Source organism: Rhododendron vialii, chromosome 4a (genome assembly GCF_030253575.1).
Source record: "Rhododendron vialii isolate Sample 1 chromosome 4a, ASM3025357v1".
NCBI lineage: Eukaryota > Viridiplantae > Streptophyta > Magnoliopsida > Ericales > Ericaceae > Rhododendron > Rhododendron vialii.
In genome coordinates this window covers 971,251-997,909 of record NC_080560.1, presented here as the reverse complement: position 1 = coordinate 997,909, position 26,659 = coordinate 971,251, and the positions used below count along the sequence as shown (strand labels likewise).

Sequence of the window (26,659 nt, the reverse complement as noted above, 5' to 3'; positions counted from 1 at the left end):
TCCCCTAAATTATCCTCATTTTTCTACTTCACCCCTAAACTATATTCAACCTCATCAATGCAGTTTGAGTTGCATTGAAAAATGAGACGAGTTTAATATAATAATAGTTCAGATTGTCTATAGAGATACCAAATGAGTGAAGCAACACTACTTTATTATTTTTTTAAAAATTTGACCACTAAATAAAAGGGTTAATTTTACTTTTATCCCCTAAATTATCCTCATTTTTCTACTTCACCTCTAAACTATGTAAACAATAATTTTGTCCGATTAACTTTTTGATTGCAATTTATTTCGTCCGAAATTGTACAATTTCGAACGAAATAGATTTCAATCAAAAAATTGAGGGAACAAAATTGTTGCTGACATAGTTTAAGACAAAATGTAGATGGTTTAGGGGGAATGATTTTGTTCAACCTCTCTAATAGAGAATGAACATTACCCTCTATTTCATTGGTCGAAATGGTATAGGGACCATAGAATCTGATGTATGGATCATCAAAAAAGTGTAATGATTTCGTGGTCCCTGCACCATTTTAACCAATAAAATGGATGATAATGTTCAAATCATTCTCTTTTGCTAGTTTAGGGGATAAAAACAAAGTTTATTCAAAATAAAATGGGAATTGATTTTACTATTCTCCTTATAGTTAATCTCACTCCCCTTCTCTCCATGGCGGCCGGCCCAACCCCAAGGCCCTAGAGGCCTGGGCCTTGAGCATCCCAAAAATTTCAATTTTTAATGGCACTTTAATATTTTCACTATTTGGATTTGAATAGGACTCTTTTTAAGCTCAATAGAATGAAAAAATGCCTAATTAGAGATAATGAATTATCTCAACTCACCATCTCATAAGCCCAAGTTCTCAATCCACTAAATCTCCAAAATCATTTCTCCCAAATCACCGAATAACACCTCCCCAAAATTGTTTCTCCCAAAAAACTTAACGATCTCAACAAAATCAAGAGAAGAAGATCAACGCGCACCACAAAACTCGAAGAACAATGGAACACGCCAAGATAAATCAATGGCAATCAGTTCATTATAACTAACTAACTAAAGTAAGGGCACACTTTTTTTTATTAAACTTTGGGTACTAAAAATTTCTTGGACCTCCTCAAACAAGACAAATCATAATAAATACAGAAAGAGAAGCGATATTTAACAACGTTAGCAACGGTGAGTGCAAACGTGCACTTGCTACGAAGGTCATAAACCTTTTTTTTTTAAGATTGCAATTTGCAACGAAGGTCGTGACTGGTCGTTTTTTATTGAAGCACATAGATCTTGGTGCACTGCACTGCAAGTCTGCAAGGTCTCCCTCCCTCCCCAGCTTTGCCTATAAATTCGATCTGTCCGTGCCATATCTCTCTCTCTCTCTCTCAGCGCAACAGACTGAGAGAAAACCAATAATAGTTTTCTCTCTCGCTCCTCAACCTGCAAACTCAAATCGAGCCACAAGGTATGTCCGAGAATCCACATTTGTTAACTTATATGCAAACAAATACTATATCGACTTCACAATATTATGGATACATGTTTTGATGTTTTCATCAGTCTGTGCTGCTACATATGTAGTGATCGTTTGCATTAAATTGATCCGTCATTAACTCAAATATTGTATCTTTTGATTGAGATTGTGATTAAATATGATTGTTATTCGTCCACTTAGATCTGTGTTCTTTACTTCATTGAATAGTAAACAGTGAGATTTCTATGATTTGTTGGAGATTTTGTGTTAGAAAGAATGGGACTTTAATTTCTGTGCATCTATGCAAATTACATTGGCTGTAAGAAGATGTTGCCACCTCAAACGGAGAGCGAAACAACTGTCTAGATGGATCCACATGAATCAGTTTAATTGGATTTCAGATGTGGGAGAAACCATTACATAGTTAAATACTATGCACGTTATGCTGTCAATTTTTACGAACCTGACCTTTTTGTGGGCTTAAGTGTTTTCCAAACTGATGCGTCGCGGCGATTTGCAATGTTGTAGACCTCCCTATTGCATTGCGTTAATGGAGAGGGGATCTTCATCCTTTGCTGCCTAAGTGAACAATGCCTTCCATGACTCAACTAGCCTTTTTTTATTTTTCAAATTTGCAGGGTGTAGGAGGGGTCACCACATGGGTTCCAATGGTAAATCAGTTGTTGATATGATAGAAACCTCATCAGGGGTTCATTTTTCTGGATTTCACATGAATGGTGGATTGGATCCAAGAAATTCAGAGGTGGAGCAACCCACGACATCAGCTGCAGAGCATGCGCCTACGCAACCTTTTGTCATCGGTAAGTGGCACAGGAGATCGTTTCTTATATTTTTGATGTTGTTTGAAGCGAAGTCCCACTTCACCTCTGTATCAAAATAATATAGAGTACATAGCGTGAGGGCACTTCAATAACTAGCTTTTGGGGTGAGTTCTACCCAAAACCATGTAACATGGTATCAGAGGTATGAAGAATAGATAGGATGAGTATCTCTGGCTTGCGCATAGCTTCTGTTGCCGAGTGAGAATGTTGCACGTGTGGTAGGGTGCAAAGCTTAGTCCCACATCACCAGGCTACCAAAATAATATAGTGTGTGTAGTGTGGGGGCGCCCTCTCTTCAGTAGGCTAGCGTTTGGAGTTGAGTTCCACCAAGACCATGCAACAGTCCTTCATTATTAACCCTTTGATAGAATGCTTTCGGTTTCGGACATAGTAACAATATGGCGAAAGGAATCTGTAAGTCGAACTTCTGAATGCTCATGGAGCATAAAAGTACTGAAAATTGACATGCTAGTCATTTATGTTGATCTTAGAGATACAGATGATGAGCTCGTGGACGTTCTAATGGACATGTGCGAATTAAAGATAGGAGAGTTTATGGAACATCATAATCTTTCATAACAAGCTTCTATTTTTGGTCTTTTTTCTTTTCTTTTCCGCTAGATGTCATAATTGTGTTTCTGGTGGACTCTCTCTCGTTGAAGACCTACTAAACCGTATGTACTCTTAATGTCAAGGTACCTAAAACTAAATGGAACATCATCCAACACTCATACTTGTGTCCACGTGAGTCAGGAATAGGGGTAGTGCTTTTACCCACTTGCCTTGAACATCCAATAAAAGCTCTAGGAATTGCCATATTGGTCCACTGTTTCGCATCCCGATGCCATTTCCAGATAAGCATCTCACACTGGAGAGGTGCCATGTGTCAACCTTGTGAGGTGATGATTGGTCAATCACATCTCTCCACACGCCCCCTCCGGAGTCAGCTATATCCATGTCTTTGTTAGCACCTCGGGTCACAAATGTCCCTCCATTTACTTTATTGGTTGCCTTGGTTCGGCTGACGGGTTGAGTGATTTTCCACCCTTGTGCACTCGGCTCTTAAACTTGTCTCTACGTGCCCTCCACATGACATCCACTCAAATCCACCTTGACTGATTGGCTTGATGTCCCTTGATCTGCTAATGCTATACATGTGGTAAGAGGGTTCCTAGGCCTCTGGCAAGTGTAGAGGCACTTCTTTCCAATGCTCGCTCCCCACAAGGACACTGCCACTCATCTTCCCCACCTCTGGGGGAACTGTGCCAGTTTATTTTCTACTGTTATCCCAAAAGGCTCCTCACCAGCCATGCACCCGACCGCCAATCACCAATCCTTGGGCAGCTGCCTTTCCAAAAGAAAAAAATTCCTTTGTCAGCTGATTTTTTAGGAAAAAATGAGGAGTTATGCAAATCAATGTGCTTCGTGGAATCAAATACATATTGGAGTAAGGCTGTATATGTTAGACTTGTCCCACATCGCTCATCTAAGCCACCCAAGCTTGGTTAATAAATTCTAGAGGTTACTCCACCTATTGCCAATTGGTTTTAGGTTGGAACCCTCCAAGAAATCTAGCATGGTATCAGAGCTAGGTCTTGGGTGGCCTCACCTCGCGTGGGAAAGTCTCTGTCATCTCTGTCGCCCGAGTCAGTCAGTCAGTCAGCTCCTGGTCTGTCACCTCCACGTGCATCCGGGTTGCACGTGAGGGAGAGTGTTAGACTTGTCCCACATCGCTCATCTAAGCCACCCAAGCTTGGTTAATAAATTCTAGAGGTTACTCCACCTATTGCCAGTTGGTTTTAGGTTGGAACCCTCTAAGAAATCTAGCAGTATATACCTTTGAGGTTCAGTTTATTGAACTTAGACTTTCCAGACCAGCTCTAGGTATCCATAAACAAGTGTAATCACTCCTGACATTCATGTTTCCTCATCTAGTATAGTACCCTATCCTTCATTTGGTACGAAATTGCAAAACCAAACATCCAAGTTGTAGTCCAAATCAAGGCAACTAGGCTTTTGGACAGTGTTCTAAAACAAGAAATTAATCGCCGATTAATTGGCGATTAATTGCTGGCGGGGCCTATCCGATTAGGTCCGACTAACAATTAATCGCCGATTACTAATTAACATGCACCAATTAATCGCCGATTAATCCGATTAATCGCTCGAAAGTGGCTGACCGCCCGACTAGCGCCTAGTGACTTTTAGAACATTGCTTTTGGACCATCTTGACTTTGTTGCTCCTTTTAACAAACTGGTGTAACCAAAACTGGTCAAGGTCTTCCTTCGCATTACTTCTGAGAATAGGTTATATGCTTGTAGCTCCATTGTTCAGTGATTTCTTTTTTGATACGTATTATGTATTACGTATAGGTATATGCGTATTTGGAGAATAAAGTTCTTCCACAAGTATTTCTCTATTTTGATTTGATCTGCATTTTAACTTCATATGTGTTTCTACTTCATATTCTGCTGGGCAGGAGTTGCTGGAGGTGCAGCATCAGGAAAGACTCCAGTATGTGATCTGATTATTGAGCAGCTTCGTGATCAGCGTGTTGTACTTGTTAATCAGGTATCTCATTTTTCCTTGGGATGATAGAGGAAGCTACTTGACAAACAGGGAGATTTTTGGTTTAGTAATTTCATCACCACCGTGTCCTTTTTATTTTTTCGTTTAGTATTTTCATAAACAAAGTTTCTTCTTCCTTTTTTAAAGTTTGCAAACAAGGTATCAAGTTGTCTGATGTAATAACACATTATCTTTCATTGTTTTGTAAGTAATTCCCCTTTGAGTCCTATCACAAGCTTCTTTCCACCCCCCTTTCCTTTTCTTTTTGTACCTTGGAGGGATGGGGGCTGGTGGAGCTGTTGGCTACTCTGTTGCAATCCTTTCCTTTTCTTTTTGTACCTTGGAGGGTTGGGGGCTGGTGGAGCTGTTGGCTACTCTGTTGCAATTTCACTTTACAGTCTTTAGTCCCCTCAATTTCACTCAAATTGCCATCACGCTACCCTTTTCGCTAACCTCATTATTTGTGAAGTTCTCGGATAGCATAAGCATCAGTTGGTCTTATTGAATGCATCTCTCTCTCTCTCTCTCTCTCTCTCTCTCTCTCTCTCTCTCTCCCCACACACACGTGTGAGCTTAGGGGTGTGTGGACTTGATTTTTGTTCATCAGTCTATGGTATAGAAGTTTCAACTGCATTTTCCTGCTAAATTTACGAAGATCACCATATCCTTTGACAAAATTCTAATGAATATCTTCCTATTTTATTTTGTAGGATTCTTTTTATTACAATTTGACTGCAGAGGAACTTGCGAAAGTTCATGAATATAACTTTGACCATCCTGGTGATTTCTGCACCTTGAATTCGATTACTGCATTCTTTGGCATCATTCATCTTCTGGCTTGACTTTTTAGTTGATTTTTCACTTTCTTCTTGATACTCAACTCAACAAGTCTCTGTCCCTTGTTAATCGTTCATGACAAGATATTTCGTTTCCATTGTTTGTAAATGATGTGAACTCCGAAATCTACAATACCAGACACGTTTGGTTGTAAGCAGTATATTCGTACTCATCAACTGGCTGCCTCATTGTGCTACAGCCATGACCCCCACATTATTCTAGTGTTCTAGTACTGGAAATTCTTTGAATTGCTCTTGTTTAGATAACTTCCTTTCTTGTTAAGGCTTGCAATAATAATTAGAAGTTACAAACTGCTGCATGCTAAACTTTTCCATTGAAGTTTGTCTCCTTTTTTCTTTCCAAATGTTTTTCCTTTTTGGCGGAATAAGATTTCGGAACCATACATTTGCAACTGTAGGACTAGTTTGCAATTATGTGGACACTTCACATCTTGAAGCTTCAGGATATTCATTTTCTGAGTCTCTAACTTGCAACTGTGTTGTGAATACATTGCAAAATTCTGTAACTAATCATTAGTTGAACAATAACGTATGTGATTATAGTTCACTCTGTGCTGTTAATTTATATAACTCAGATAAGCTGCACACTGGAACTTTTTGTTCCCTTTCTGATTCATTTACTCACCTTTTTTCTTTGTAAGTTTTCATTGATTTTCTTAATATTTAAATCCTTTACTTTGTTAGATGCATTCGACACTGAGCAATTATTACATGCTATGGAGAAGTTGAAGCATGGGCAAGCAGTAGATATTCTGAAGTATGATTTCAAGAGTTACAAAAATGATGTCTTTCCAGCTCGAAGGGTAAATTTCTTTAGGCACAGGCACATTTGAATTTGTTATTGGATAGACAGATGATACTATTTAAATGAAACTTCTTGAAATAGGTGAATAACCAGGACGTGGCTTCTGTTTCTACTTGCTGATTGTTATGGTTTTGTAATATGGTTTTAAGGTCTCATCGTCACGTGTATTCACAACCTTCATCATATCACTGTGTGTCCACATGGTGCTTTAAAAATTTCTTTCCTTTTAGCTTTTTGACCGGTGACCGGGTATGTATACCCTTACAGTGCAACCAACTCAATGTTATCCTACAGCATTTGATGTACCTCTATATTGTGGTCCTAAACTTGTTATGGTGCTATTAGTGACCTTCCACTATCAAATGAAGACCTAGTCCTGCAGTTGTAACTGGATGGATTTAGTGTTATGTACCTGTTTTTCGCTACTTTATGATTCCAACACGACCTACTGATGCCATGAAATTTCACCAGGTAAATCCTTCAGACGTGATAATCTTGGAAGGCATACTCATTTTCCATGATCCTCGTGTTCGAGATCTGATGAGTATGAAGATTTTTGTTGATACAGGTTCCTTTCTTCCCTTTTGTGTATGGATGTATTATGTTGTGTTTTGACTAGTAGACCTGTGTCATGTTTGTCATCATTCAGTATCCAGAGATCTATTGATACTTTTAAAGATTTTAGGCAAATGACGTAGTCTTAGGTTGATTGGTTTTCATGGCTTGAAGTGCCTTTTTGGTCAGTATTTCGAATTCGAAACAATTTTTGGGATTTAATCACTTTCATTGAGTTGTGTAAAAATGAACTAGGAGAGATGATGGTTGTAGTTTCAGTACAGATGCTCGAAAACCTACGCTTGTCCTCCTTCCATTCCCCTTGAAACTTGTGGGCATGTCGCCAGGTTTCTACTAATTCTGTGTGAAGTTTGTCAGACTTACTGCTTTGTTATCTCACTATTTTCCTCTGCATTTTGCTTCTTTTTTTTTTTTTTTTTGGTAGAAGATTTAGTGTAGCAGCCGTTAAAGGTTGTCCCACATTGCTTAATTATAACCTTCAAAAGTAGTATATGAGCTTGGGTAGCCTCTCCACTCATTGCCAATTGGTTTTGAGTTGGATGCTTTATCATGGTATCAAAGCTAGGCTTTAGGAGGCTTTTGGACAAGACTCTCTTGTTTGATTGTCCGTTGTTTCGCATGTGCGGGGGAGTATTAAAGCTTGTCCCACATTGGTTAATTATAACCTTCAAAACTAGTATGGGCCTAGGCAATTGGTATTGAGTTGGATGTTTTAACAATATCCGTATCAAAACAAATTTTCTACTTTTGACTGGACAGAAATTGTGGATTTACTGAGCGACCATGGTTTTTCCTACTAAGCTGCTCAATGAATGAGCCTTAACGTTTGCTGTTGTTGACCCCGTAATTAGGGACGGAAAATTTATACTTACTGATTTTGCAGTGATGGATACTAAATTTTCAAGTAAACTTTTGGGTGGAAAAGCTATGTAATTTTAGCATATTCAAATAAATGATACTATGGGGGCTTTATAACTTGGAGACGACGTCACCCCTGGCCACCACCCCCTAGGTGCTAACTCCCTGCATGCCCAAATTTATCCATTCTCTTAGTGGTGCTATTATTTTGCTCAAGTGTTTTGTTGTCATGGTTCGTTCAATATGGTATAAATTGAGGTCAAGCTAGATTATTAAGGTTATGATCTTACCATTTGACTTTTTCAGTGCAGATGCTGATGTCCGCCTGGCAAGGAGAATAAGGCGTGATACAGTTCAAAAGGGTAGAGATATCAATACAGTACTTGATCAGGTTAGCAAGTTTTCATATTCGTTTTTCTGCTGACAAACACATTTGGTGGAAATTCTGCTCATACTCTTGGAGGAGGCTGATAATCTAATGGTGGTGTGATATCTTTTGTGGCCATCTATTTTGCATGGTATTAACTACTAGTTGATCCTTCATGCAGTATTCAAAATTTGTGAAACCTGCTTTCGACGACTTTATACTTCCAACGAAGAAGTATGCAGACGTTATCATCCCACGTGGAGGAGACAATCATGTTGCTATTGATTTGATCGTCCAACATATCCGTACAAAACTGGGCCAACATGATCTTTGTAAAATATATCCTAATCTTTATGTCATTCATTCAACTTTCCAGGTACTTTTCTTGCAGTACTTGCATCAAATGTTTTCGGAGGGGCTATATTTCTTTAGCTCTAAAGTTTAATCAATTTTGATGCTAAAGTCCTAGTTTATCAGATTTTCTGCAACTCATCTTACTAGTGTACTTATTACTTACAAGATTTGGTTTTTACATCCAGATTCGGGGCATGCATACTCTTATACGTGATTCTCAAACAACAAAGCATGACTTTGTTTTTTATGCTGACCGGTTGATTCGTTTGGTGGGTATTTGTTGCCGTGAGATGGCTCTAGTTTGATTTTTCCTCATTCTCCGGTTAGGTCCATTAGCACCATTTCTTCAACTATCACTTTTATGCCGTCTTATCCAGGTTGTTGAACATGGCCTGGGACATCTCCCATTTACAGAAAAGCAGGTGATCACGCCAACTGGTAAGCTGCTATTGCTTAAATTATTATCCGTTACTTACCATTTTTAGGCCTTAGGGATTTCAATTTCCCCTTTTAACAATTTAGTGTTCCTTTTTTTTGTTGTCCGGCTTAACAGAATAACTCTTAACCACAGAGGGTATTCTATTATTTGGGTGGCCATGGAAGTATAATCATCCGTTTTCTATTTGTGACGTTTACTATTTGTGTGAATCAGATTCTGTATATACTGGTGTGGATTTTTGTAAGAGGTTATGCGGTGTTTCCGTAATTAGAAGGTACGATCACTTTGTGGGTCCCTGAAATAAGTATTTTCATCAATTAGACTTTTTCCCTTTTCCTTATTTATAGAAATGAGGTATATGCACACATTTAAACGTACTAAAATAGCATGAATTTTCTGCTAATGTGTTTGTATATACGACTCTGTGGGTGGACATAACTTCTTGAAAGTTGAAATATAACAGTACTATCAGTGTGTCCATGTGAACCATGCCCTACTCTCTGGGATGTGCTCGACATATATGTCCTAATGTTGCTCCGGTACTGTATGCCTATGCCGTACAAAGTTTTTAGAAGATGAACTTGACCTCACTGGTATATTTTGTCACTTAGCATGCTCTAATGTATTCTAAATCCATAGAACATTTACTTGCAATATCGGATGATGCGTTTAAGTCTCTACCCACTGTGTTAGCTTATGATAAATGGTTGTAGCCTGACATGAAAATGCTTTTGCTTTTGAAAAGTCTCGTTTTCTTTTTGTTCCTGTCGTCGCTCGTAGTTGTAGCCCTCTAATTCATAGAATTCCATTTGCTTTGCAGTGGTGAGAGTATGGAGAATGCATTGCGGGCATGTTGTAAAGGTATCAAGATTGGGAAGATTCTTATTCATCGAGAAGGTGACAATGGACAAGAGGTTTGTGTCTGTCTCCATACTGTTCTGTCTGCCTATGTGATGTCGTGTGCTTCTGTTTCTTAGTCTTTTTATTCTCATCTTGTTTTTCAATTACTAAACAGTTGATATACGAAAAACTTCCGAATGACATCTCAGATAGGCATGTGCTCCTGTTGGATCCTATCTTAGGAACAGGTTCGTTTGTCGTTCTAGTAAAGCTCTGTTTCTCTTTTTTTCTTGGCCAATATATATAGATCAATATGTGTTCATGCACGTTTGAGCATATGCACTTGTTAAAAAATGTGAATCAAAGGAATAAGTAACATTAGTCTAAAGTAATCAAAGACAATACAGATACATAACTCAGTTCGCAACTTCACGTTCCATCATGTCATTTCCTTTTCTAATTTCTACACGTTTCTTTCAGGGAATTCAGCTGTTCAAGCTATATCTTTACTTATAAAGAAGGGTGTTCCAGAATCCAACATCATATTCCTCAACCTGATATCTGTAAGTTGATTATCCCTTTCCCTTTATTGCTACTGGCTTCTCTGCCTTTCTCCTATTAACAAATTACTGGAAAAGTTAATGCTATTTTTTCGACGGCATTCTTGTGATCTCGCCAGGCACCTCAAGGAGTTCATGTGGTTTGCAAACGGTTCCCTAGAATAAAGATAGTGACATCGGAGATTGAAGTTGGTTTGAACAAAGATTTCCGTGTCGTTCCCGGAATGGGTGAATTTGGAGATAGATATTTTGGCACAGATGATGATGACCAACCACCGGTGCCGGTGGTTCCTCACTGATAAATTTTGAGAGTTGTTTACAGCTATGTCGGTGCCTCCTACAAGTATTTTCCAGCGATCTTTAATAGAGAGAATTAAGAGTGTATCGGTTCAAACTTGTATAACCAATAATACAATATGTTGTGGAATTATACCCAAGATGAGTGAATTTTGGTTTCAATGAATTTATCTATTTGTTAAAGAAGAATTGGTTTTATCTATAGCCGAATATCCATTTTCCACTGTGGCGTGCTGAAGCCAATTATGGACAGGAAGGTTTGATGACATAAATATCATAAGAGAGAGAGAGAGAGAGAGATAGAGAGAGAGAGGAAAATTATTCCGAGCTCTTTATATGGTCGCACCTGGTGCTCCAGTATTCTTCACCAAGTAAAACAATGTTATACAACAGTGCATTAGACAGTGTGAACAAAATTGCACTCATCCAACTAATGCGCGACCCACCCTTTCATGGATCTGGTGGGTATCCTGTATCCATCCAGGAAAGATCTGGTGTTTCTGATGCAGTGCTCCGAGAGCACCAAATAACTTACGGAAGTTTACGTGCATGAGAGAGAGAGAGAGAGCGCTCTCTTTGGGACGGAGCTTTCAAAGTTGCACGAAGTTGTGAAAACAACAAAACAAGAGGATGAGGGTCACCAGCCTTTCCACACAAATTTCTTCACAGTTTATAGGTAGTTTGGGGGGGATAAAGATGAAAACTGAAGTGCCAGCCATTTGCAGGGACAGTGATCACTCGTTCCTCTATCCTAGATTGATAACCTTTCTTGGGTTAATCTTCAGACACGTGTCGAATCAATCCGCATGCCATTTGGATCCTATTGGGATATTCTAGCAAGTGCATTTCCAATCATCTATATAGACTGCTGCTTGTGTAACTTCTGTTTTTGCAATATTTCCCTCCACACTTCCTTCTCTATTAAGCCCATTATCCACAGCAGCAACCATGTCTGCTTTCGTTGGAAAGTTCTCAGGTACCATGTCTATATATCCATGCACAGATATAAGTAACACACATACGTTACTCATGAATGGTTTTTTTTTACCAGCAAATCCTATACTACTCTATTCTAGGAAGAGGGAATGGGGCTGGTGGGATTCGAAACCACCACCACCACCTCAAAAACCGAGAAAAGAGCAAACCATCAGGCAAAACCTATTCACTTGTGAATATTCCAATGTAGAAAATAGTAATACACACCACCTGAAGTACGACATCATGCATGTATCACAATTCACAAGTGTAGTTAGTCATTCGCTGAACAAGTACTTCGTGATATTCAGGAAACATTTTTTTCAATGGAGTTTATCAGAAAATTATAAAATAAGATTCTCATGTTATGCTTCAAATGTTCCTTGGCTCCTTGAGGACATCAACTTCCCCCAAACTAAAAAGGAAATATAAGAAGGGAAAAAAAACTGGTCACGTCAGCGCCTTTTGGAACATGAAAAATAGATGAATTTGACACATACACCAACTCCCACCAAACACAGGTATCTGGGTCCATATTAACCTTAGCATACAACCAACAAATATTACAACTAAAAGCAGGATTTACAAACAAAGAAGCTTGATATCATGCACTAAACAAAACGTTTCAAAACTCTACCTTGCTTTCTCAGACATTATCCTCTGCAGATGAACTGATCAAGAATGCCAAGTACATTGCCACCCCAGGAAAGGGCATTCTAGCCGCCGACGAAAGCACTGGTACCATCGGGAAGCGTCTATCAAGCATCAACGTCGACAACAACATTGACAACCGCCAAGCTCTCCGCGAGCTCCTTCTGACCTCTCCCAATGCACTTACCTACCTCTCTGGTGTCATTTTCTTTGAAGAAACCCTCTACCAAAAAACCCTAGATGGAAAGCCCTTTGTCGAGCTCCTCAAGGAAAACAATGTGGTCCCTGGAATCAAAGTCGACAAGGGCACTGTCGATTTAGCTGGTACCAATGGAGAGACCACCACCCAAGGTTTCGATTCGTTAGGAGCTCGTTGTCAGCAATTCTATGAGGCTGGGGCCCGGTTTGCCAAGTGGCGTGCGGTCCTCAAGATTGGCATCACTGAACCGTCTGAGCTGTCGATCCAGCAGAATGCGCAGGGATTGGCGCGTTATGCAAGGATTTGTCAGGATAACGGACTTGTGCCGATTGTTGAGCCAGAGGTGTTGACGGATGGGAGTCATGACATTAAGAAATGTGCTGCTGTCACTGAAACCGTGCTTGCTGCCTGTTACAAGGCACTGAATGACCACCATGTTCTTCTAGAAGGAACGCTATTGAAGCCCAACATGGTTACACCAGGATCTGATAGCCCAAAGGTAATACAAGAATCTCCTGCTACTCCCGACCCATTGGTATCGTCCATGTATTCCATAATCTCTGATAATCTATTTGTTATAATAAAGTAATTGAAAGTCAAACGCTTCTTAAACACTTTAACTTCAAAATTTGAAAATTTGCATATGATAATATAACGTATGGGTGGCTCTAACCGTACCACAAACAGAAAAATTAGGCTTCTGTGAAGACTGATATTCTATATTGTCTTGACAGGGTTGCTAAACCTACAGAGTGTAGGATATTACGCATTAGCATATCAGTTTCCTAAGCCGTTACTCTTTCTTGGACTTCCATAAGTATCTTTTGTTCACAGGTAGCACCGGAGGTGATTGCACAATACACGGTTACAGCATTGCGCCGAACTGTCCCAGCGGCAGTGCCCGGAATAGTGTTTTTGTCAGGTGGACAGAGTGAGGAAGAGGCAACAATCAACCTGAATGCCATGAACAAGCTACAGGTGTTGAAGCCGTGGACACTTTCCTTCTCTTTTGGGCGGGCTCTGCAGCAAAGCACCCTTAAGACATGGGGTGGAAAGAAGGAGAATGTGGCCAAGGCTCAAGAGGTCTTCTTGGGAAGGTGCAAGGCCAATTCCAACGCAACTCTGGGAAAGTATGTCGGGGGAAGTGGTGATGGTTTGGCTAATGAGAGTTTGTATGTAAAGGGTTACAAGTACTGATGACCATTCTCTGCGAGAAATGGGAACGCTGATTAGAATCATGTATCCTCTTTGCTGTTGTTTTTCCCTTTCCTATCCTTTAAAATGTAATTAACACTTTATTAACACTTTTTCCATAAGTCGAAACTAGTAATATATTGTCACTATATATGGTACTACAGTTGTCAAATGAGATTTAGTTTCAATTTAATAGAATTGTATTAATAACAAATTGGGAAGACGTATCAACACTGGAAGTGTAAGGTAGAAAAGCAGATGAAATCGAGAGGAGTACCAAATAACTACCATACTATGTAACTACTATATAACAAAACATTGCATAACATCCAAATAAACACTACCAAATAACTAGTCAATCTATAATGCAAAAGTTCAATGTTCATAGTTGAAACCAAATGAAAAATAGCAGTACCAAATAACTACTAAATTGCAAAGTTCAAAACCAAATAAAATTAAGCAGCACGAATCTACTTGTCAATTACTCCTCTTCTTCTCCACGTCTCTCAAAAACCCTTGTAGTATAGTACCACAACAACTAACCCCCTTAAATTTGAAAAATCACGTATTGAACACCGATTAATCCCGTCTAGCCGCCAAATTCTCCAATTAATCCCGCCTAGCTGCCTAATCCCGCCCAGCCGCATAGCTAACTAGTCGCCAACTAATCCCGCCAGCCACTAAGCCGATTAACAGCTGCCTAATTCTTTCCGGCCGCCTAGCCGATTAGTCGTTGGAGGGGTGCTGAAATCGTTCTTATTGGGTCGTGTGTGGCAGCTGGTATGGATGAATAAAGATGGGCCGCTTGAAAGGGACCTATTCTCTTAATAGGTGGCAAAGCGGCATAGAAAAGGGACTGATGAGTGCCTTTTAAAAAATGCTAAAAAGGCAATCATGTGGAGCTAGCATGGCTGATAATCTCGCCTAACCCCTAACGGCCAACTAACCATCCCAGAACCTAATTCAACGCCTAGGCCCCTCGTCAAGGCAGCCAGGCACAGTCAAGACCGATTTTTAGAACATTGGTTTTCACGGGTATGTAGCATTGCTAGCATTTTTGCTGATAAATGCAAAATGGGTAAGGATCATCTATGCAGTTTTTCTATCCCCAATCTTTCTCCTAGTATACAAGAAGTTGAAACAAGTACAAAGTCTTTCTACTATTGTTGTCATGTGGCTTTTAATCCATGCTTGCTGACCTAAAGGAGGATTGGCTCTTTTAGGATACTAGTGAAAGGCATGACGTGCTTGCAAGCACGCCATTCATTGCTCTTCGTGTTGCTCATTGGGCTGTTGCATTTAAGAAATTGCTCTACGAGTTGTATTACAATTTGCAAATTGAGTAGGTGCCAAAATTCGTTGGGGATAAGAATTAGCATATCTGTGACAAAATGGTTCACAGGAAGAAGACTCATTTCACCCGAAATTAAGGGTCCTGACAAGATCTTTATGCCATCGTAAACATGAGGAACATGAGAGGGAAAAAGAACATAAAATAGAAATGAAAAGGGATGGTTCCCATTTGTGCACACTAAAAGAAGATCCCCTATCATTTCTATTTTATGTTCTTTTTCCCCTTCCTGTTCCTCATGTTTACGATGGCATAAAGATCTCGCCAGTATGCTCTAGATTTAGGGTGAAGTGAGTCTTCTTCCTATGGACCATTTTGTCACAAAGATGCTAATTCTTATCCCAACGAATTTTGGCAGCTACTCAATTTGCAAATTGTTATGTAACTCGTAGAGAAATTTCTTAAGCGCAGCAACCCAATGAACAATACAAAGAGCAATGAGCAAAGAACGACATGATCGCGAGCACGTCGCGCCTTTCGCTAGTTTAATACTAAAAGGGTTGGTATTGATTTTGAATTATGGCGAGTATCACAGTAGAACAGTAGGATAGATAAATGGGTCAACTAAGGGGGATAGAGAAACCAAAGCGTGAACTAAAGTTACTGATAGATATGGTCTCGTACTTGCAAAAATGCATATGAACAATGGGCAAAATATTTTGAAGATCAGAAAAGATAAAACATCGGAAAGAATCTCCAAGCACGATTTATTAAGACTTAATGACTCACCATATTATCCTCTCATATCCTCAAACTTCAGTAAGGTCCAATACTTCTAGTGTCCTGAATCTATTCCATAATTCATCACCCTATGAAAATGAGAAAGAGAAAAACAAAAAAAGGAACCTCTTTCATGCAAAATTCTTCACTTGATATCAACTTCAGATGGCGTTTTTGCCACAATAGACAAGGCGTGTAATCCACTCTGCAACTCATCTTGCAACAAATCATAGATAAGCCTATGCCTCTTAACCAAACTTTTTCCTTCAAATTCCTTTGACACTACTTTCACATTAAAATGAGTCTCACCGTCACTCCCTCTAACACCCTCATGCCCTGCATGTTGATAAGATATATCGTCCACTTTCAACTCGGTAGGACTCAGTCCTGCCTCTAATTTCTCCTTAATTCTCTCCCCTCTACTCCCCCACCCGTCTGAATTCGAATCCGAATCATCAGCAGCCACTTCAGATTTCCCCAACTTCAAATCCCCAATACCAATCCCGACTTTTGAGCCAGAATCCAAATCCTCAACCGGGTTTTCTGCACTCATTGATAAAGACGACAATTCACCTCCTTTTTCAGCTTCCAAATATAGCTGCAACGCCTTCTTTTGCATCAACCTTAGCATATTCAAGAACCCATTATTCCTTGACGGAGTCAAACTCTGTTGCAACCCAAGAAGCACCACAAAATGGGGCGAAACCCGTATAATCTCCTCAACTGGTCGACCTGAAAGCCCCTGGACTAGCAAAGCAGCGAGCCCCTTGGTGAGTACCGAGTCAGAATCTGCCTGAAAAACAACGTTCCCGACCGAGTCAAGGTATGCTCTGACCCATACCTGTAAGGACACAGAATTTCAAGGCTAGGTAGACGAACATTAAACAAAATTATAACCTAAACGAGGCAAAAATTAATTTTGCCAATGTAAATTGCAACGGAAAAAAAATTAACAAAAAAATTAGTCTATATGTTTTCAACCAACCTATCTATTCAATTACTAAGATATCGTCATTTAACGGCATACAACCTTGTGCAGCCCTATCCATTTTAAAAAGCAAAATGATTTAACCAAAACTGAAACTATTGCTAAAACTAATATTATGTCACAAAACTTTTTTTGGTTGGGTGGATATTACCGTATTGGTAAGGCCGCAAACGAACCAAGCTGCTCGGGGCTCGGCTCGTTAAGGCAAGGCTTGGCTCGTTTAGTAGATGAGCCAAGCTCGAGCTCGAGTTCCTGGATAGTTTACTAAACACGCCATGCTCAAACTCAGAAGCTCGGCTCGCTTTATAGGCTCCGCACGCTCTCGGCTCGTTAAGGAAATTAGCCAGGCTTGTTTGTAGCACGAACACTATAAAGCTCGGCCGTTAAGGAAATTAGCCAGGCTCGTTTGTAGCACAAACACTATGCTCTTTAGCAGCCTTATACAATTTGGTATTGGATTGTTCAAAATGATGAGTTTTTTTTTGATCGGCTGTTCAAAATGATGTTGAACGGGCAGACTCAGGTAAGTTTAATAACGTTCATGAGATAACAATACTTGTGCAACTTCAATAACGGTGTTGAGATAAGAACTACTATTAATTCTAGTAGAGATCTGAAACGCGGGTGGGTCCGTCATTGCATACCTGAGAGACACAACCCTGGACCCTGTTTTCGCTGGTTTTGAACTGGGAATCAAGGGTTTTCAAGTTTTTGCCGTAGAAAAGGAGCTGTTCGTATTTGGCCTTGGGTTGTTGCACGGCTTGGAAGAGCTTGACGATTGCTTGGAGCTTTGGAGGGAGTTCAGAAATGGGTTGTTGGAGAGAGAAAGAGGGATGGGATGATGAAGAAGAAGATGGTAGAGGTGGTGGTGAAGAGAGAGGTGGGTTTGTTGTGGGTAGTCTTTGGATAGAGATTGATTTGAAGAAGGAGAGGGTTTTGAAGATTGGGGAAGTGGGTCGGAGGAGGAGGAGGGACTGTGGGAATTTGGTGTAGAAGAATAGTCGGAATGAAGTGGAAATTGACATTTTGAGAGAGAGAGAGAGAGAAAGAGAATGAATGAATGAATGGGGACGACGACATCTTCCTCACCTTGGGCGGGTCGACAATCGGGACTACTGAAACGACGTCGGCCGTGTTCTCTTCAGACCTCGCGTCTTCAACACTGGAGGTTTAATCAAAACGACGTCGCTCGGTTTCATTAAGACTTCTCATCTTCAACCTGCGAAGTGCTTATTATAGGAACTCCGGCTCGTAATTGGTAAATTTCAAACTCATCTCGGGTTATATTCTTGATCGAGACTGTTCAAGTTGTATAGATTTTACAGGAGATGAACTGTGTCAAAGATCATGTCAATTGGATATCGATTTATGGATAATCGGGGAAGATTTCGGTGAATTTATTTTTATGGAAATAGATGCGGCAACACTTGATCAAACCCAGTTGAACTGCGGCGTCTAATTGGTAAATTGCGAACTCATTCGGGTTTATATTCTTAATCGAGACTGTTGAAATTGTAGATATTGTCAAGGAGATAAACCTTGTTAAAGATCTTGTTAATCGGACATCAATTGATAGATAATCGGAGATGATTTTGGTGAATTTTTTTTTGTGAAAATAGACTTGGCCACACTTGATGAAATCCACTTGATGACAAAATGTGGCGGTTCTGGTTCGTCGAGCAGAGGAAGCTATGGAAGAAATTGACGGGATTGGTGTCATTGCCGGACATAGAAACAGGAGGTGAGGTCTCTTCTAATCTTCCATTGTTTCAGGTTCAGCCCTAGCTCAAAACCAGTCAGTCAGTCAGCTGATTATGTGGATTTTGTATAGTAGCTTTCATTTTGGAAGAGGGTATGTTTTTAGCCTGAGAAATTTGGCACCATGATTTACCATAAAAGCTTCTCATTTTGTAGTAGTGCTGTTAACGAGCAAGGAGAAGAAAATGCTTGAGTTCTTCTGTTGTGTTTGATGTTTGAAGTAAATTGAGGCATCTTAACGGGTTGTTTGTGGGGGAAAAAATAACAAAATTTGGTGTCGAAAGTAAAACGTGTTCGTGAGAAATCAAAATCAAATGAGCCAAAATGCCACCGCCCCTGGCTCACAGTAGTCTCTCCTTTTAGATTAGCTCTTTGTGCAGTGTGTTTTTTTGCTTTTCAAAATTGGCTCTTATTATCGCTCGTATCATTGTCATTGTATTTTCCATTTCCTAGTAATTTAAAAAGAACTTTTTTTTCACGTGTCCAGATCACGCGCATCTCGACTACTTGAGTGACCGATTCCAGTGTTGATGAGCAGGCCCGATTAAAGATGGGGCATTTCCTTGTCCTTACCTGCTAGTAAAAGCCTAGAAAACTAGAAGTTTTCCTTTCTATCTTTCTGTTCTCGTTTGTTTGCGATGCACTTACTTGTGCCATAAATGATAAAACTCCCTTGGTCATCCAGTTTTGCAGGTGGTAGACCGGAGACGGGCAATCAACTATGTCCTAACTAATTGTAAGCCTTTTTTTTTTTTGCCAGGATGTTAGTATGCAAGTATTTGTTAGATTACTACGAGGGCCAACTTCCTGTCCATAAGGGTCGAACCTAGACCTCACGCTTCGAAGGAGCACTACACGACCATTGGGCCATACCTCAAGGTCAACTAATTGTAAGTTCAATGACTTCAATATGCTGAAGTAAAAATATTAAGAAAAAGAGTTTCCTTACTGTCTTTCTACCTTATCGTTTATCGTTCTAGTCTTCTAGATATGAATAATTCACAAAATGCATCTCTTTTCTGGCTTTGACGCAATCTGTTTTCATCACGAAGTTTATTTTAAGTGGATAAATTTATGTTGAAAATGTATATTCCAGTTTAATATCTACTATTGAGACATCCTTTTTGGTGTTTTTACGCGGAATCATCACATATTTTGCTCGGTACTGAGATTTGTTAGCATCTTAGAAGGGTCTGATCATGCTGTTGGGGGATGCTGTAGCGCATGAGGGCGCTGCAGTATCTCCCATCCAACCAATGTTGTTTCAGCTTGTAAGTACTGCAGAAATTGCTCGATACTATTCCAATGCCTGCTGCTCTCTCTCCCACAAACCCTCTGAAGCCTGATCAATGGCTTCTCCAAACCCTCAGATATAGTTTTCAAATGGAGTGAATTTTTTTGAAAGGTGAGAGGGCCTCTCTAACTATCTCAAGTGTAATTACTTAACAATTCTGTAGTTTGTTGCTTACATATGTCCAGATTATCAAAAAATACATTCCCAACTTGAATATTTTGAATGTCAATCTTTATCTAGGTCTTTGTGAGCCATTACTTTCTCCTCCAACTTAAGTAGTAAACATACATAACCACTTGCCTAAGGAATCTTGTACCAAATGTTATGATAATGACCGCAAACCAAACAGCAAGAAGTCAAAAAGCTGTTATTGGTTGGAGAATAATGGAGAACATATGAAGTTGTGTGTGACTGAATAAAAGAACATCAAGACGTCATTTTTCCCTATCAACTATCATGGTTATAGTTGATCTTCCATTCATTATCAGGTTAGATGACCTCATTCTACCGTTTGAAGTTGCATTGTAAATTCAAGTGGTGTATGATCCCCTTAATATGTATGATCCACTTGCCTAAGGAATCTTGTACCAAATGTTATGATAATGATCGCAAACCAAACAACAAGAAGTCAAAAAGCTGTTATTGGTTGGAGAATAATGGAGAACATATGAAGTTGTGTGTGACTGAATAAAAGAACATCAAGAAGTCATTTTTCCCTATCAACTAGCATGGTTATAGTTGCCCTTCCATTCATTATCAGGTTAGATGACCTCATTCTACCGTTTGAAGTTGCATTGTAAATTCAAGTGGTGTATGATCCCCTTAATATGTATGATCCACTTGCCTAAGGAATCTTGTACCAAATGTTATGATAATGATCGCAAACCAAACAACAAGAAGTCAAAAAGCTGTTATTGGTTGGAGAATAATGGAGAACATATGAAGTTGTGTGTGACTGAATAAAAGAACATCAAGAAGTCATTTTTCCCTATCAACTAGCATGGTTATAGTTGCCCTTCCATTCATTATCAGGTTAGATGACCTCATTCTACCGTTTGAAGTTGCATTGTAAATTCAAGTGGTGTATGATCCCCTTAATATGTATGGTGGGATATTTTTGGTCCCCCATATAAGTTCTAGTTTTGGAAAGTAAGTCAACAACAAGAGGGGATAGAGTACCACATTATTGTTAGAAAAGGAGAACAAATCACAAGGATTCTTCCTCGAGCTATTGAGGTTGTTGTTGTTGTTGTGGGGGGGGGGGGGGGAGGTGAGAGATGGCTGAAATAGCTGTTTCAGCAGCGAAGGTTTTGGTTGAGACGGTTTTACATGCACTCAGCCAAATGCAGAACATTCAGAAAACCGTTCATGATGGGGTGAAAGGTCTCGGTTTCTGCCTGCAAAGATTGGATGCCTACTTAGCAGACATGGAAGGAAACGAAGGCAGTGAGCAACTCAGAGAACGTGTGAAAGAAGTTCGAGATGTGGCATTTCATATCGAGGATGTTCTTGAGGAGTTCATGTTTTATGTACCCCATAGATTCCACAGGCATACAATTTCCTACCAATATGATGAACTTGCTTATGCTGCCAAGCTCTGCAATCCGTTCAGTTCAGTCCACGAGTTGTTGTCCAATATAACAGGTGTTAAGGGAATGATCGATAAAATCGTAGCCTTAGATAAACTTGGTTTCACAAGTAGTAGAACTAGAATGGAAGAAGGCTCGACCTCTGGCCTGAAACCGGATCATCAACTGGCACCCAATATTCCGGGTGATGAGGAAACAGTGGGCTTTGAAGAGCATGAAGAAGCTATTATCCTTCAACTGACAGACCAAGAATTGAGGGATGTGACGATCTCTGTGGTGGGTCTTGGTGGCTCCGGTAAAACCACAATTGTCAATAAGGTTTACGAGAACAAAAGAATCTGGAGACAGTTTGATTGTCGTGCTTGGGTTCAGGTGTCCCAATCATTCAATATTGAGGAGCTCTTCTGCAGCATATTGAAGCAATTTTGTGAATCGAGGGAGGAACCAATTCCCTCAGGAGGAACCAATACACAGGCTAAACTGCGGCACTATCTTCAGCAAAAAAGGTATGTTGTTGTTCTAGATGATATTTGGAGGAAAGAACACTGGGAATGGATTCACACAGTTCTTCCCCATGGTTCCAGTTGCAGTAGAATAATTGTCACCACTCGAAACTTGGATGTAGCCTCTTTTTGTGCAGGCTCGGCCCATTTTATCCATAACTTAACTGGCTTATCATGGCCAGTGGCCTGGGACCTATTTTGTAAAAAGGCTTTCCAAACTACAAATGGACAATGTCCTCCAGAGTTAGAGGACTTGTCTCAAAAAATTGTAAAAAGATGTGAGGGTCTACCCCTTGCAATTGTGGCAGTAAGTAGACTGTTGTCAAAGAAACAAAAGTTCCCATCAGAGTGGAGGAAAGTGCATGAAAGCCTTGGATTTGAGATTGGAACCCATTCTGATCTTTCAATCATCAGTAAAATATTGCTCCCCAGTTATACGGATCTACCAACCTATCTTAAGAGCTGTTTCTTGTACTTTTGCATTTTTCCTGAGGATTACTCAATTGATTGTGGGACGCTAGTACGCTTGTGGATAGCTGAAGGATTTGTGTCAAGAAAAGGAGGCAAAACACTGGAAGGGGTTGCGAAGTATTACCTCAATGAACTAATTGAATGGAATTTGGTTCATGCTAGTAGATTAGATTTTGTTGGACAAGCAAGATATTGTCGAGTTCTAAACCTTGTGCATGAGTTTATCAATCGGAAGTCTGAGGAGGTGAATTTTTTTTCGCAAATCGGAGAACTAGATGCAAGTTCAAACAAGAATGTCCGGCGTATTTCTATAGATAACGGTTGCATCAATTTAGCACAGATTAGAGGTTTGAATTATGTTCGTTCTGCTTTCTTGTTCAAGAAAAGCAATCTTTCCGCTTCAGCGATTGAACACGTACTTCGTGCCTTCAAATTAATGAGGGTTTTAGATTTGCGTGATGCACCTCTAGATAAGTTTCCAGAAGCTATTATTCTTCTCAACCTTCTAAGATACCTATGCTTGAGGAATACTAAGATAAAGGAGATTCCAAATTCTATAAAGAAGCTCTCGCATCTCGAAACTTTAGACCTCAAGCAAACTAAATTGACTATTCTGCCAGAGGGTATCTTACAACTTCGTAATCTTCGTCATCTTCTGATTTATTGGTATAACATCAAGAATTATGTGACATGGCATTCCGTGGTTGGAGTAAAGATAACAAGAGGAATCAGTGCTTTAACTAACTTACAGAAGCTGTCACTTATCAAATCAGACAAGCACCACAAAATTGTAAAAGAGTTAAAAGCTTTAACCCAACTGAGGAAGCTGGGGATGGTAGATCTCAAAAGAGAAGGCGGAAAGTATTTGTGCGCATCCGTTGAAAAGATGGTAGACCTTTCAACACTTGATATTAGGTCAACCAACAAAGATGAGTCTCTGGATTTAGATGATATGCAAAGTCCTCCTCTCCATCTCTGGCACCTTTATCTGAAAGGACACCTACTGCAGTTCCCTAGGTGGATTTCCAAACTTGATAATCTGTTCCGAATTGGTCTGAAGTGGTCAAGATTACAGAACAGCCCACTGGACGCCCTTCAGGAGTTGCCCAATCTGTTGGAGCTTGAAATGGTTGATGCTTTCACGGGGGGAGAGTTGGTATTTGAAGCTGGAAAGTTCAAGAAACTAAAGATGTTACATATTGAACAATTTGAGCAGCTGGATACAGTGGTGGTAGAGGAAGGCGCGATGCCCATGCTTCAAAGACTCTCTCTATGCAAATGTGTGAAATTGGAGATGCTTCCATTAGGGATCGATAAACTTACTTGGATTGAAAAGTTTGGGCTGTATGATATGCCCGTCGAGTTCACCAATCGACTTCAGAAGACTCATGAAGATCATGGGATGGTACGCCACATCCAGTCCATCCAATCTTCTGTTCTTCAACCCGACGGGTCGTGGGCAGTGGAGAATCTTTCTTGATTCCTTTCACAATATTGTATGCACCCATATCCAGTTAGAACACACCACCTGGTAAGCTTTGCTCTGCATACGTTTCCTCATGGTTTACAAGTTTATATGCTATTTTTAATGAATTAAGGACTTCTATTATGGATGTATATTTAACACTGTTGTTCATGATGGCGACTTTGTTTATGTTCATATTTACTCTCATTATGGAATGACGCTTTCAAACAAATACATAGATGTTAAGCCCTTGTTAGATTGATTGTGAATCGACTAGTGTTACTACGGATTTTTCCTCTGATGGAGGACTCATACCAGTATTTCAATTGCGAGGTATCGAGCTATGCCATGAAATACGGTGAATGAGCCTCAAAAAAGGGATGTGCCACACCTCCTTGTGTCGGGCCTAAAGCTTGTATGGCCAGATGTTGACTCCATCATACTATGGAAACACCTTTCTTTTGGCTATGTAAATATGTACTTGTGTTGACTTGTGGCCTAGCTTTTGGAAAGCTTATAAAATGGACGTTTTACAATTGGTTTTACATGAATTGTCTAATCATCTATGGCTTGTTATAAACTGTGCACGCAATATCTCATGTGAGCATTAGCTTATGTTGTTGTTTTACCTATTTTCAGGAAAAAAGAATGAAGGGACGTGACTTTACCCATCCTACTTGTTTGAAGGATTCTTGATTTGACGACAAATCGGTATGATGTGTAATTTGGGATGTATGGCAAAATGATACTAGTTCTTTCGGTCTGTAAAATATTTATTGGCTTGGACCTGTACCAAAAGCACAGCTTTGTACTGTATTTGTTATGTGTCATGTTTTGGAATTGTTAAGTGCATGAAGTATTGTTAAACCTACTTTGTGAAGTTTAAAGCGATTTTATGCTTCCGCTGAGGTTATCCTGTTTTAAATGCTTTAAAGAGTATAAGTGGACTGTAAGCCCTCTTGGGCCGTCGTCAGTAACTGATCCTTGGCGGTGAATTAGGGTTGTGAAAATTTCACTCATAAAGTAAGGCGTAGATTGATGGATCACTAGAACATCCCTCAAGAAATGCTTACTAAATTTCATGCGTGGAATGAGCAAATAGGTAGATCTCATTCAATTTCGTATCCCAGTACCTAAATCAAATTTGTGTAGTGTTCTATTTGTACCTCAGCTCGGGGCCGAAGTTTCTACTATCATCAGTACAGTGGTATATGGAATTGTAAGTTTTCGATGACCACCGGATAGTATTTTTCTTAAGACTTCATAGGCATGCACTAAAATTTTAAATTTTACATGCATGACAGATCTAAGCTCTCTCTCTCTCTCTCTCTCTCTCTCTCTCTCTCTCTCTCTCTCAGTGATGTCTTAATTTTTATAAATTGCATTCAGCTGGATCATGTTCAGTTGCTGGAAGCCTGTGGCTATCAGTCAACCAGTGGTTCTGTTTTGTTTCTTAATTTCTTCTCCCCTATGTTTTCAGATTTCATATTTGTGGTTTCTATACCGTGACCATTAACTGGGGAAGTGGTGGCTTGTTGCTGGACCGGACAACAAGTTGACTTGCCTTTTTAGTATAAAGAAGGAAGCAATGGTACACATGCTGTGTGCTATAGTTGACATGTTACGCATTGTTATGCATGTTACGCATTTTTGGGGTGTGGTTATCAGCAGCTGGAAATTCTCAAAGCAGTCGCCAATCGGGAAGAATAATCTCTTAGATTTGAAAGAGGCGTGCTAGGAGAGTCTGCTCGGTGATATTGGCGCGACGAATATGCTTGAAAGGCTTCGGAATGCTTTGTCTGTATCAATTGCTGAAGTTGAAGGAAAGTGGCTTTGCGCTATCTTTGTGAAATTTGGGCAGATATTCATGATTCGAGATGGTTTCATTTCGCTCCTGCGATGTGCGGGTTGGGACTTGGGAGCTTGTGGCTGCAATCTCCCATAAAACTTCTTTCTTTTAGAACTCGTGTGTCCTGGTCAATTTATGCATATCTCGACAAATCCTAGGAACCGATCTTATTGTCCACTTACGGAGTTTCAATTAAAGTTGGAGATTTGTTTGTGTATGGATGCGCACCTCAACTAGGCAACATGTTCACCATTGTTGCTGATTTTTTCCAACTTTTTGTGTTGTTTTAGATTTTGTTTTGTTTGGCCTCATGGGCAGGTAATCTGTTCCTGTTAGAATATTTTCTTGTTGCTAAAAAAACAACGATAAAAATTTAACTCTATTGCATTCTTCTAAACTTTATTCTTTTTCGTTGTGTGTTCTTTTCGTCTTTTTCTAAATTTTTGTTAAATTTGCCTTGAATAAATTATTCGTCAAGACAAGAGAAGTCTAAAAAAATTTTAAAAAATTGCTGAAGACAAACAAAAAACTCAGTGAAGATAATCTATCTTCACCATTAGTTCAGTCAAATAAATAAATTGCCTCAAATAGTACATGTCAATGATATCATATGGATTTATGCTCTCTAATTAATTAAATTTCCGAATTTATCAACTACTATGGTTTTATCTGATTCATGAAAGTTGCCCCGTTTCATTAAGATTCTTTTTTTAAGTACTTATTTTTCATTTTACGAGACAAGTATTTTTCACAATTTATCACTTTTAATATAAAAATAAATGCTTGTTTTTTCTTTAGCAGAACCGGACCTTAATT

The 26,659-nt window shown here is 39.6% G+C and overlaps 4 protein-coding genes across 20 annotated transcripts; 3 read left to right on the top strand and 1 right to left on the bottom strand.

The window, feature by feature from the left end:
* The first annotated feature begins 1,194 nt into the window (after positions 1-1,194).
* Positions 1,195-11,038, top strand: LOC131321900 (uridine kinase-like protein 3). The gene is made up of 15 exons (XM_058352913.1): positions 1,195-1,463; positions 2,111-2,293; positions 4,795-4,886; positions 5,594-5,663; positions 6,425-6,543; positions 7,017-7,113; positions 8,291-8,370; positions 8,528-8,722; positions 8,886-8,969; positions 9,078-9,138; positions 9,353-9,413; positions 9,960-10,053; positions 10,155-10,227; positions 10,460-10,542; positions 10,659-11,038. Exons 2-15 carry the CDS (start codon positions 2,131-2,133, stop codon positions 10,836-10,838), a joined length of 1,452 nt encoding a protein of 483 aa, XP_058208896.1. The 5' UTR covers positions 1,195-1,463; positions 2,111-2,130; the 3' UTR covers positions 10,839-11,038.
* Positions 11,039-11,651: 613 nt separating this feature from the next.
* Positions 11,652-14,013, top strand: LOC131321903 (fructose-bisphosphate aldolase, cytoplasmic isozyme 1). The gene is made up of 3 exons (XM_058352915.1): positions 11,652-11,812; positions 12,478-13,160; positions 13,496-14,013. Exons 1-3 carry the CDS (start codon positions 11,785-11,787, stop codon positions 13,856-13,858), a joined length of 1,074 nt encoding a protein of 357 aa, XP_058208898.1. The 5' UTR covers positions 11,652-11,784; the 3' UTR covers positions 13,859-14,013.
* Positions 12,250-17,971, bottom strand: LOC131321902 (sufE-like protein 1, chloroplastic/mitochondrial). Of its 2 annotated transcripts, XR_009198657.1 has the most exons (3): positions 17,559-17,971; positions 15,936-16,767; positions 12,250-13,229 (listed from the first exon to the last, which is right to left on the bottom strand). XR_009198657.1 is itself a non-coding variant. In XM_058352914.1 (2 exons), the coding sequence occupies exons 1-2, from the start codon at positions 17,937-17,939 to the stop codon at positions 16,072-16,074; spliced, it is 1,077 nt and encodes a 358-aa protein (XP_058208897.1). In that variant the 5' UTR covers positions 17,940-17,971; the 3' UTR covers positions 15,881-16,071. The 2 variants fall into 2 exon arrangements, 1 of the variants encoding a protein (XP_058208897.1); XM_058352914.1 differs by lacking the exon at positions 12,250-13,229 and having other exon boundaries at positions 15,881-16,767.
* Positions 17,972-18,111: 140 nt separating this feature from the next.
* On the top strand, positions 18,112-26,250 carry LOC131321899 (disease resistance protein RPM1-like). Of its 16 annotated transcripts, XR_009198649.1 has the most exons (6): positions 18,112-18,655; positions 19,160-19,251; positions 19,358-19,562; positions 19,894-20,077; positions 24,634-24,705; positions 25,475-26,115. XR_009198649.1 is itself a non-coding variant. In XM_058352909.1 (3 exons), exon 1 carries the CDS (start codon positions 21,244-21,246, stop codon positions 24,007-24,009), a length of 2,766 nt encoding a protein of 921 aa, XP_058208892.1. In that variant the 5' UTR covers positions 20,085-21,243; the 3' UTR covers positions 24,010-24,060; positions 24,634-24,705; positions 25,475-26,250. The 16 variants fall into 16 exon arrangements, 4 of the variants coding, with proteins under 4 accessions (XP_058208892.1, XP_058208895.1, XP_058208891.1 ...); XR_009198654.1 differs by lacking the exon at positions 19,894-20,077 and having other exon boundaries at positions 19,358-19,408; XR_009198648.1 differs by lacking the exon at positions 19,894-20,077.
* The last annotated feature ends 409 nt before the right edge of the window (positions 26,251-26,659 follow it).

Bases quoted from the DNA above. Each gene is read 5' to 3' on its own strand.
- LOC131321902 (XM_058352914.1), bottom strand. From the start codon at position 17,939: ATGTCAATTTCCACTTCATTCCGACTATTCTTCTACACCAAATTCCCA. The intron at 16,768-17,558 runs GTATGCAATGAC...GTGTCCTTACAG, and splicing joins TCCAGGGTTGTGTCTCTCAG to GTATGGGTCAGAGCATACCT.
- LOC131321900 (XM_058352913.1), top strand. From the start codon at position 2,131: ATGGGTTCCAATGGTAAATCAGTTGTTGATATGATAGAAACCTCATCA. The intron at 9,414-9,959 runs GTACGATCACTT...TTTGCTTTGCAG, and splicing joins GGTGTTTCCGTAATTAGAAG to TGGTGAGAGTATGGAGAATG. The intron at 10,228-10,459 runs GTTCGTTTGTCG...CGTTTCTTTCAG, and splicing joins GGATCCTATCTTAGGAACAG to GGAATTCAGCTGTTCAAGCT.
- LOC131321899 (XM_058352909.1), top strand. From the start codon at position 21,244: ATGGCTGAAATAGCTGTTTCAGCAGCGAAGGTTTTGGTTGAGACGGTT.
- LOC131321903 (XM_058352915.1), top strand. From the start codon at position 11,785: ATGTCTGCTTTCGTTGGAAAGTTCTCAG. The intron at 11,813-12,477 runs GTACCATGTCTA...TATCCTCTGCAG, and splicing joins TTTCGTTGGAAAGTTCTCAG to ATGAACTGATCAAGAATGCC. The intron at 13,161-13,495 runs GTAATACAAGAA...TTTTGTTCACAG, and splicing joins CAGGATCTGATAGCCCAAAG to GTAGCACCGGAGGTGATTGC.